This window comes from Chenopodium album, chromosome 8 (assembly GCF_948465745.1).
Source record: "Chenopodium album chromosome 8, dcCheAlbu1.1, whole genome shotgun sequence".
NCBI lineage: Eukaryota > Viridiplantae > Streptophyta > Magnoliopsida > Caryophyllales > Amaranthaceae > Chenopodium > Chenopodium album.
Window position 1 is genome coordinate 36,908,753 of NC_137841.1, and position 11,296 is coordinate 36,920,048.

At 33.4% G+C, this 11,296-nt stretch overlaps 1 protein-coding gene across 1 annotated transcript; it reads right to left on the reverse strand.

Moving 5' to 3' along the window:
- Positions 1–3,659: 3,659 nt before the first annotated feature.
- On the reverse strand, positions 3,660–7,886 carry LOC145556035 (uncharacterized). Its single transcript, XM_081617718.1, has 4 exons — positions 7,411–7,886; positions 4,580–4,726; positions 4,309–4,440; positions 3,660–3,937 (listed from the first exon to the last, which is right to left on the reverse strand). Exons 1-4 carry the CDS (start codon positions 7,819–7,821, stop codon positions 3,818–3,820), a joined length of 810 nt encoding a protein of 269 aa, XP_081473844.1. The 5' UTR covers positions 7,822–7,886; the 3' UTR covers positions 3,660–3,817.
- Between the last annotated feature and the right edge of the window lie 3,410 nt (positions 7,887–11,296).

Consider the following 11,296-nt stretch of genomic DNA (forward strand, 5'->3'; position numbering starts at 1 on the left):
CTTCGCACGCGATTGTTAATGAAGATTAACAGCCCTGATCAATGCTTGATAACAGACGATGAAGAAGAACGGTGGTGATTCATGATTATTGATGGTGTTTGATAGAGTGTGAAGCAGGGGATCGGACCTAAATCCTAAAATTGAAGTAGCCAAAATGCGAATGGAGGCTGATGGGATTTGGGGGGTTTGATATTTTCTTTTCTTTATCTTTTATTTTTTTGGGAAATTCTACATTATACCCTTGAGGTATTGACTATTCCACGTTGTACCCCTCCCTTTGAAAAGTTCACGATGTAACCTCAAGGTCCCAAAAGTGATTAAGTTGTACCCCCACTATTATCCCTCCGTTACATGTTGTCGTTAGTGGGGTCCACTTTACACCTATTTATTTTTTTTCTCAATTTTCGTGCTAAAAAATTTCTCATTAAAGGTTTTAGGGGTCACTTTAGTTGTATAGGGTCCAAATTGAGCTCGGATTTTGCAAAAAAGTAACGTAAAAGCCCCGTTTTATGATTTTTAATTTAACTATGAGAATTCAAATTCACAAAACGGGACTTTTACGTTACTTTTTGCAAAATCTGAGCTCAATTTGGTTCTTTTAAGCCTTTTAAGAATCAAATGACCCCTAAAATCTGTAATGGGACATTTTTTAGCACGAAAATCGAAAAAAATAAAAAGGTGTAAAGTGGGCCCCACTAACGGCAACATATAACGGAGGGATAACGACAGGGGTATAGTTTAATCACTTTTGGAACCTTGAGGTTACAGCGTGGAAGTTTTCAAAGGGAGGGGCACAAAGTGGAATAGTCAATACCTCAAGGGTATTATGTAGAATTTCCCTATTTTTTTTTATTTCTTTTCCTTTTTCTTTTGCATTTCTTATTTCAATTTCTTTATTTATTTTATTTTCCCTTTCTTTTATTCCATTTTTCTAAGTTAGTATAAATACCCATTTTTTTGGGTAATTAGTTTTATCAACTATTATTCTATCTCTTAATTAATTTTGGAGAGCTTCTCTCTCTAGTTTTAGGGTTAGATACTTAGATTTAGGAGTAGTTTCTAGAGAGAGAAAGTGAGGAAAGCAATGGTGGATTTTTGTTGTTGAAGATTCAAGAACACTACTTATATTGAAGATTTCCAATATCAATCAATGAGCAATTTCTTACCTTCTCTTCTCTAATTTGTTTATTGTTTTTTTATTATTGCTATAGTAGTTAGAATTGCTTATTAATCATGTTAATGCTTGTTAATTTGTTGATTTATCTTGTTATTAGTATGATTAGTGAGTAACTCTCCTACTAAAGGGATGGTGATGGCATAGTTGAATCTCAAGCATGTTTAGGTATTGAAATTAACTTGATTGTGATTAAAAGGCTTTGTATTCCATGTATTTCTAGTTGTTTCTCTTGAGTGGCCAACCATTAGTTGTAATTAGGTTGATTGAACTGAGTTGTGGTGATAGTGTAGCTTAGGAATTTCCATTGAATGGTTTCGCTTGATTATTACCTTGATTTGCATAGCTTATGACGATATTGTAGGCTATTTGATGAATTGAGAAAACAATTGACCCCAATAGGCGGTTGGATTGTGCATCCAAATCATTGATATGAGATGCTTAGTTCACATTCAAAATTGATTTCACGCTTTGTTATGCTTGACTAAATGCTTGTCTATCCCATTTCTCTTAGTGTTTTATTTCTTGTTTCAGTGTGTTTAAACTTTAGTTTACATATCCCCTATCCAAGACTAGCTTAGTTGTTTATAGCATTTGGTAGTGCCTAATTGTTCCCTTTGGTTCGACTCCTCTTCTTGCCATGTACTTGTATTAGGTTTGTTAAGTGTTATAAATTGTATTTGATCTAGGGATAGACAATTAACGATGTGTTTATTCCCTTATCACTAAGTATTTGCGAAACAATAGGCACTTATACATGCTGCTTATTTGGGCTCAATTATGCTATAACGTATCACAACCCTAACTAATGATAGCCCAAACGCATACAAAACTAAGTTGCTAGGTCAAATTGTCCTTCTGCCGTCAACATCTTATCGCAACTCCCAATATAAATAAAATAGGTTTAGTTACAAATAATTAATCAATAAATGATAACCTTCCATCTCATATTGTTTTTCTCTTTTTTTGTTTTGGATGTTCCAAAAAAAACCTTGTCAATTTATTCCCCCCCCGGTTGTTAGATACTAAACATGGGCAACAGGCCGTGCCGTGTCGCCGCGGGCCGTGCCTGGCCGTGCCGTGGTGGGGGCCGCGGCGGGCCGTGCCGTGCCGTGCCTGAAATTGGCACACCCCAGCCCACGGCACGGCACGACCCACGTGCCTTGCGGGCCGTGCCGTGCCGGGCCGCGGGCCAAATCGTGCCACCCTTTTTAATTTTTATTATTTTATTTATTTATTTATTTTTTTTTAATAAATGAAAAAAAAAGAATTAAACGATATATATATTTTTTTTAGTACAACTTAATATATGTGATTAATTTATGTTTATGTTAATGTTAATATAATTTGTTTACATTTTTTGAACAACTTTATTTTAATTTAGGTTATATAAATTATTTATCTAATTAATAATTATGTTTAAGTTTATATAAACAAATAAAAACAATTTTATTAATTTAGCAAAAAACAACAATGCATATAATAAAAAAAAAAATACGAGTGCGATAATCCGAAAACACAAAAAATTGAAGAATAACTTATTTTATTATATGACGGTAGCCGGTACGATAATTTAATAATACAAAATAATTAAATTATTTTATAATATGGCGGGCTCGTGCCGTGCCGGCGGGCCGTGCCAGCGTGCCGGCCCACGTACCGGCCACCGTGCCGCCCGCCGTGCTACGTGTCGTGCCCGTGCCGATTTCCAAAAAAGTGTTCACGGCACGGCCCACGGCCCATAGGTGGGCCGCCGTGCCGTGCCGTGCCGGAGTCGTGCTGGGCCCGTGCCGCCCGCGTGCCGGCACGGCCCGTGCCCATGTTTATTAGATACTATGAAAAGAGCAAATTGCCTTCATTTTTTTTCACCCATCTAAAGTTCCCTTATAATTTCTCTGCATATATGTGCCCCTTTCATGTAAATATTATTTGTGCCTCACTCACATATTTGTACTTCTTTCTCTCTCTCTCTCTTTATATTTCATTGTTTTATGTACTTCCTTCTCCTATTTTTATAATTTCTCTAAAATTTGATAAATAGGAAAAGTAATATGGGACAGAGGAAATATTATTGTAATTTTTACCTAAGTCTCTATATCAAGTAAAATATTTTAATTGTTGATCATAAAAATGCGCAATAAAGAAAATGAAAAAAAAAATTACAGTCATTCTAAGGAAGAATTGTATGTGTTCGTTCGCGTAAGATCAAATAAAGATGCGGGGCGCAACGTTATGAAAAGTGGAAGAGTGTGATCAAGTTAAACAATGTAGAGGCCAAGGGGACCGAAAGTGACTTGGTTGGAATGAGGTAGGAAGGATATGAAGCATATAGATTTGCATAAGAATGAGATATTTGATCGCAAGGGATGAAGGATGAAGATTTTTGTAGATGACTATATTAGAAATCACTTTTTGTTTATATAGCCAACTCCGCTGATGTGATTAAGGCTTTGATTGATAGAATTTATACTCAAAATGAACACAATATTTGATTGATAGAATTTATCCTCAAAATGAACACAATTTTAAAAATTTCATTACTATAAATAACTAAAATTGTTCGTACAATATTCATATTCAATTCACGGATTTAAAAGAAGCACAATTGTATGTAAATGCTTTGTCTTCCTCTAAATCCTACTTTTAGTCACTTAAAAACAATGTAGTTCCATTAGGATGCCAACTAGTGATAGAAGGCACGTATAGTAGGCTAGACATTGCTTCTTGCACCCATTCTTCATTGAACTCACCACACTGATCGATCTGCATGGTAAAAACCATTATTTTTGTTAAAAATAATTAAAAAAACTTAAATCTGTCATACTTAACTAATATAATTTTTTGTTGGTAAGAAGAAAAGCCTTACTAGACTTAAACCTAGGCCTCGACTATCAACCTGCTCCAGCTAGTAGATTAGATACCTTGAGGGCGGTGGGTAAGGAAGATGATCCTACATTCATATATAGTACCTTAACTTGTAGTGGAGATTGAATGCCAACTTCAAAATTAGAATTGAAGATTCCTTCTTTATTTTTATTTTTTATTTTTTTTTTTGTAGATGGCAAGTATATAATTTAAAGCTATACATACTACGGAGTACGTGCGTATTAATTTGATCTTTAACAAAAACATACCTTGTTACTACTAGCCTTATCTTGGACTATTTTACGACAATAATCGTAACTAGTAGATTGTTCTTCTTGATTCTTGGCAAATCGACCTCGAATTCGAACCCTCCTATCGGCTAACGTCTTACGACAAGCATACTGTTGATGAAATGACAAGAATATAGGCATAAGATTGAGATACAATAGTGACTTACGATTATATCTCAATCGCATATGATAAGTAAGAGAGTGATTTATTCAGATAGAAAAATTAAAGAGAGATTATATACTAGTGTACCTTGATAGTTTTACGGAAGTTTCTTTGATTTCTTTTCTTAAGATAGCGAAGAATCCTTTCTTTTTTTTCTTCCACCGAATATTTTCCCACTTTATTATAACTGTTCTCTGATCCTGTAACTTGTGAAGTCGCGTGGCCTTGAAATTCCTGTCAAATAGCTTATTAGATCAACAAATTGTTGGGCAGAATAAAATTATTGTCAGTTTCTCTAATGTGTGTTTGATTGTTTATGGACATATATTGCGTTACAAAAATACAAAATCCTTGAAGTCTCAAATTTCAAACGATAAATTATGTCTTCACCATAATGTTACTACTAATATAAAGTTTTAAAAAAAATACATTTTAATAATCTCAGGTCAATTTACTACAAATAATCCCAAGTAAGATTTATTTTTTAATAATCCCACTTATGGAGTCCGTTTGCCTCTAGTGGTTTCAATTATCGTTGACCTGCTGAACAAGTTTTTTTTTTTTTTTTTTTTTTTTTAAAAAAAAATTCTTAATTGCCATGTCTTAACACATGAATAGTCCAAATTAAAATTAAAAACAAATATATAACAAAAAAACTACAAAAAATAAATAAATAAAAAAAATCAAAGTTTCAGCCACCCTTCCCCCCCTAACCTTGCCGGCACCCTAACCCCATCCCCTAACCTCGCCGGAAATTGGCTAGCCAACCCTCCTTCACCACCGACATTGGTGGCCGGCCTCCACCAACTATCTCCGACCCCCATAACCACCAAGCCAGCCCTCCTCGAATCCCAAAACCACCTTGATAACCCCCTTAATCTCATTGAGCCCGTGATGAGATTAGATCGAAATTGGGGCCAAATTGAGGATGTTTGAGAGGTGATGATAAGAGTAGCTATAATAGGGAAATATGGTGGCTTGAGGCTGGAGTTGCAAATTGAGTTGCGGCTGTCGTTGTTCTGTTGTTGATGTGATGAGAGGTCGGTGGAGAAGGCTGGTTGAGGGAATTGGTTGCGACAGTTAAGCGAATTGGTGGCTACATACAGTTTGCACGAATCGGTGAGAGGTGGAGACGGCTGGTTGCGCGAATTGGTGGCTGGAGTTGCGAGAATTGGTGGTTGGAGTTGCGCGAATTGGTGCGGAAAGGTGGAGATGGTTGGTGGCCGGTGTGAATTAGTGTCGTGAGGGAGGAGGAAGGTTGGTGCGGTTTGGTGGCGAGAAGTGTGTGTGGTGAGCAGGAAGGAGTTGGGCGGTGGGTTGCGAAGGTGGTGAATGGTGGAGTAGGTGGCTAGTAGGGGGTGGGGAGAGGGTGGCTAGATTTTTGGGTTTTTTTTTTTTTATGGTTTTTATTTAATTTTTTAAAAAATATTTTTGTCCAACTATTGGGATGCAAACTTACCTCATAATTGAGATTATTAAAAAATAAATTTTAGTTGAGATTATTAGAATTAAATCGCTCATAATTGAAATTATTAAAGTGTATTTTTCCTAAAGTTTTTGGAAATTATTTATTTATTGTTTATTTATATTTGTCGATAAGTGGTATTAAACATGCCCCTAATTCCCTAATTTTATATTTAACTATGCTTCTAAGTCCTTGTCAAAAGTGAAAAAAAAAAAAAAAAAAAAAACTATGTTTCTAAGTTGTGACTATTGTCATGATTTCTAATGTACAGTACGTATTATACTATTATATTAAATCACAATTGCATATTTTTTCAAAAATATTTGTTACATTCATATTTCAGAAGTTAATCCTTAGTTATTTATCTAAAAGATCTTATTAATTGAGCAAGTAGATCACGCTCAACTTGAATACTCCATAAGAATCACTCTCCGGCTCAAGAAGCTTGATTACTTTTAATTTTTGAGATTATTTTCAATTAAATCAAGTTTTATTGAAAATACCAACAACAAAAAGAAAAATAGTTAAAAACTAGTAGAACAAAAATTAGTAATAGAACAAAATAATAGTAGCAATTATAATTGCTAAAGCTTGAATTAATCGAGTTAAGTTTAGATTTGATCGGTTTACTTGACTAATTTTGGTATCAACTCAAGCTAAAAATAAATTTTTCAAGTTGAGTAAACTTTCTTGATCATTAGCCATACTTACTATATCACAAATAATATTAAGTCATAAAGGAGAAAAAAAAAAGAGTTATATTTCGTGAGCTTTGTACGTGAATTTTGAGATGATTAATTATAAGACTGTTTCACATTAACTTATAGCATAATTATTATTGTGCCATCTCTATTTAATATAGGAATATCTTGCAAAAAGTTTAGGGAGTAGTTTTTTATAGTCTTACAAAAATTAGCATTTGATGATCTCATCACATAAGATAAGTCATGGTGTTTATATTCAAGTATACAATGTCTTTAAGCTTACAATTCCTCATCCTATGAAAAAGACAATACACTCTAATAAAAGTCATCGACTTAAGAGCTTATAAATAAGTTTAGGAAATCATATTCAATATACTCTGTGCAAGTTGTGCTCATGATAAACTACACATACATAAGGAAAAAAAAAACAGTTCAATGCCGACTAGATTACTTGGTTTAAATTTTATTGTCTTTACAAATCATCCGATCTTATATACCTAATAAATTAAAAAAAAAAAAAAATTATATTTATACTTTTCAAATAAGTACTCTTATTAACCTCAAACATGTAGAAGTATAGTTTCACGCATCAACTAACATCGTAGTTGTCATGTTAATAGTTTAAATAGCTTTATAGTTTTGGTCGTTTGCGTAAACACTTAAATTATATGGCTACAATTTTTTTCCCTGGATCATATAATAAACTTGCATCTAAAAAAATAAAAAAGAAAAAGCATAAACATACATACCCAACAGTCAGGCGGAGTGGCAACATAATTGTTAGCACTAGGGACATAACTATGTAACACTCCATAACCATTACTTTCTAATTCATCATATGTACTCCCTGATGAATTAGTATGTCCATTGCCATGGTTGTTGTAGTAGTCAAAAGCCGATGTACCAAAACATGGTACTTCCATTAAGGTGGAGCTTGAATTACATGAAGAATCAATACTAACATTATTATTGGTATTTTCTGAGAGAATCAAGTCATCAAAGCATTCAAAATTGTTCGAAAATGGAAAGAAACAATCATCTTGGTCTTGGCCTTGGCCTAGCCACATTGTGAGACCATAATGCATAGGGTAATTAACATTTGATTGAGTCACTTGATTTTGTGGTGTGAAAAAAGTGTTGGAAGGAAGAGTTGAAGCCATTGAGAAGAGAGAAAATGATGAAAAGGAATAATGACAGGTTGGGTGTTATTTTTGGTTTGGGTTGTTTATAAGAATGTTGAAGTAAATTGGGAGTTTGGTAAGATGATATATATATATATATAGGAGTAAGCTAGCTTTATTTGTAGTGTTTTTGTGCAAGTGGTATTGCCCTAGTCTGGAATTCCGGGAGTCTAGCTGCCTATTTTAGATACCAAAAATAGTATACGAGAATAACTGTTTAAGAACATAATATTTACTTTGTTATTTAGTTACAAACTTACACCCCATCTTCAAACTATACATAAAACAATACATAAAACTTGTAAGATAATTAATTTCTTGTTATTTTTTTGTGTACAAGAATTAAAAATGATTACATTAACTAAAAGAGTTGGTAAATTTCATACTAGTTATTCGTTGTTGAGTTGATTGTCCAATTAAATCAATCTACTATATATTTTTATGCTATGCCATGCCATTTAATTTAATGAATTTACTTCCACAACAAAATAACCAGAAAATAATAATGAATTGATATTCATCCCCTTCTTGAAACTGCGATTCGTAGAAGACACCTTCAATTTCGCATGTTTTGGTATCTTGCAATTACATTATTTAAGTCGATTTGACATCAGAGAATGACGATACGGTGAATATTGGGGCTGAATTGGAGGGGTTCATGCGGGAGAGATTTTTGGGATTGAACGGGTAAGGTTGCGGGTTACAAATTGGTTGAGTTGTTTGTTAGTTCGTTGTTGTAGAACTCAAATTTCAATTAGTGATGAGAATATTGAAAAAGTCCAAAGAAAAAGAGTTCATTTTATCAATGTTTATTATGGAGAATAAGAAAGACGCTAACAATGGTGGAAGATCGTGAGTTTGGGGGAAATATAAGTATATAACCACATTATCTTATAAAGTTGTAATAACATATTACTAACAAAAAAAAAAAATTATTACTAACCATAGTTATTAATAGTTAATTAAAAGTGTTTAACATTAACTTAATAAATGGTTAACAGTGATTAAGTTAATTAAACTTGTGGGCACCGTGTAGAAGTTTGGATTTAGAAGGATACAACATAGAAAACGTAATAATTTGGGGGTACTATGTAGAGAAACCAAAAAAAAAAAAAAAAAAAAAAAAAAAAACACCTAAATTCTAATCGAAAAAAAAAAAAAAAAAAAACCCAAAGAAGAATTCTAAATTAAAAATTGTATACATTAATCAATCTTTATTAGCTTCTGATGTGAATTATTGATCCGAAAATCAACAAAACACAAGGGATATGTTTAAGTTTAATTCTATACAGGAAATCCACCAAGAATTAAACAAAAACTAAGATTAATCAATTAAGAATCCACCTAATTAATCAATCCAAACGAATGTTTTATCTAAAACAAGCAAAACAGCAATTGATCACAATCAACAAAACTTAAGTGTTTAAACTTAAAACAATGTATATTAATCTCTCTTTTAATTCATGTGTTTTACAGCCCTATTTATAGACTTAGTTTACCTAGGAAGATTAGGACAAGTTCCTAATTTAATCCTAATTAAAGTAGAATTCTAACTTGCTTGAAGAGCAAGCACCTTGGAGCACAAGCATACGCCAATCTCCTTGGAGAACAAGCACACGCCTAAACTGATTTATTTTGCTAACTAACTGATTTTAAAAGCAACTAAATAAAGATTAAAGATCCTAATGCTTGAACCAAGAAAAACCCTTTCAAGTGAAAGGTAAAAACTTGTAAGCAAAATCTAAGTAAAGAAAATTCAAGAAAGTTCAAGAAAGTGAACTAGACTCCAAGAAAAGCCACTAAGCAAACCGTGGCTTTGCTTTGATATCCAAGAAAGTGTCCATGCAATGCTTGGCTTGAATCAATGTTTAGGGACAAGCTATCTTGATGCATGATAAGCAAATCTTCGAAGTTCTCCATGCTTAGACTTGCATCAGCTTCGAATTTTTGAGCAAAAATCTTAGTGTTTATAACAATCAGAAATTCAATGAGATAACCGTTCTCAATAAAAACAGGGGCGCGTGAGAATGAGGTTTTAATTTTGTATTTTATGTCCTTTAAATTTAAGTACTAGTAATTAACTAATAAGGTGGGTGGTTAACTTAACCACAAGTTAATTATTGTTAACAAAATAGCTTATAAAGGGCATATATAAAACAATACATAAACTTGTGGGCACATTGTAGAAGTTTTGATTTAGAAGGACACAACATAGAAAACATAATAATTTGGGGGTACCATGTAGAAAAACCCTACATTATTTAAGTCGATTTGACATTAGAGAATAACAATACAATGAATACTGGGGCTGAATTGGAGGGGTTCATGGAGGAGAGATTTTTGGGTTTTAACGGGGAAGGTTGCGGGTTACAAATTGGTTGAGTTGTTTGCTAATTCGTTGTTGTAAAACTCAAATTTCAATTAGTAATCACTTAATTACTCTTATTTTTATTCTTGTTGCTAGTATCATGTTTAGGTCATTTTATTATTTGATTTGACTAACGATATTATTGTTAAATTTCTTCCAATATTAATGTTTATTCTATTATTATTATGATCACCATATTGCATATTTAAAGGGAATATGTAATTGAAAATCACGCCCAATAAGATAATTTGGACAACCGGTTTAGGTTCCTTTTTAATCTTATTATTTAATTCAAGTGGTCACTAATATTTTAGAATTATATGTTGCATTAATATTCAACCAATTTAGCTTAATAATAGTTTGGAGCAAATTAAATCTTTGTTTGCATGCCTTTGAGATTGCTGGAATCACTTCTCACTATAAGAATCGAGTAGAGGCCAATACGGGCGAATGTGACTCCATGACTCACTTTGTACCATCATCCCCGATCCTCCTTTCGTGGTTCCGAACTATATGGAGTTAGTAATATCATGGATTATGAATGGGGTGTAACCTTCACGGGTCAAGCGTTGTTGCCTTCGTTGTCCCTTGATCGTGGTTGCCTTTTATTATCCGTGAACGGTTTACAAGTTCCTTAAAAACTTGTTGGCGGCTCCCTACTTTATTTGTCCCTGATCGTATTATGTCAATTCCCACTTCCTGTGAGTACCAAGCATATTAACTACATGCCTTTAACAGTACCAAGCATATTAACTACATGCTTTTAACGTATGTAGGCGCAATTCAAGGGACGCCTATAATTTGGCGACTCCACTGGGGAGGATTCTTGGTTATTTATCGATTTGAGTGATCGGTATTTAATTAAGATGAGTGGATGAGATTTGAAAGATTCTTGAATTGTATTCCTGCGATTAAATTGACATTGTCACATATGCATATGCTTTTTCGGTTACCTATTTTGCCACAATAGTACGTGTTCTACGTATGTGGCTAGCCCGGGGGATTTAAGCTCTATCAACCCGAAAACGCTCATGGCAATAAGGGTCATCCGAGTTTTTAAATCCACCCAAACCATGGAGTCGAGTT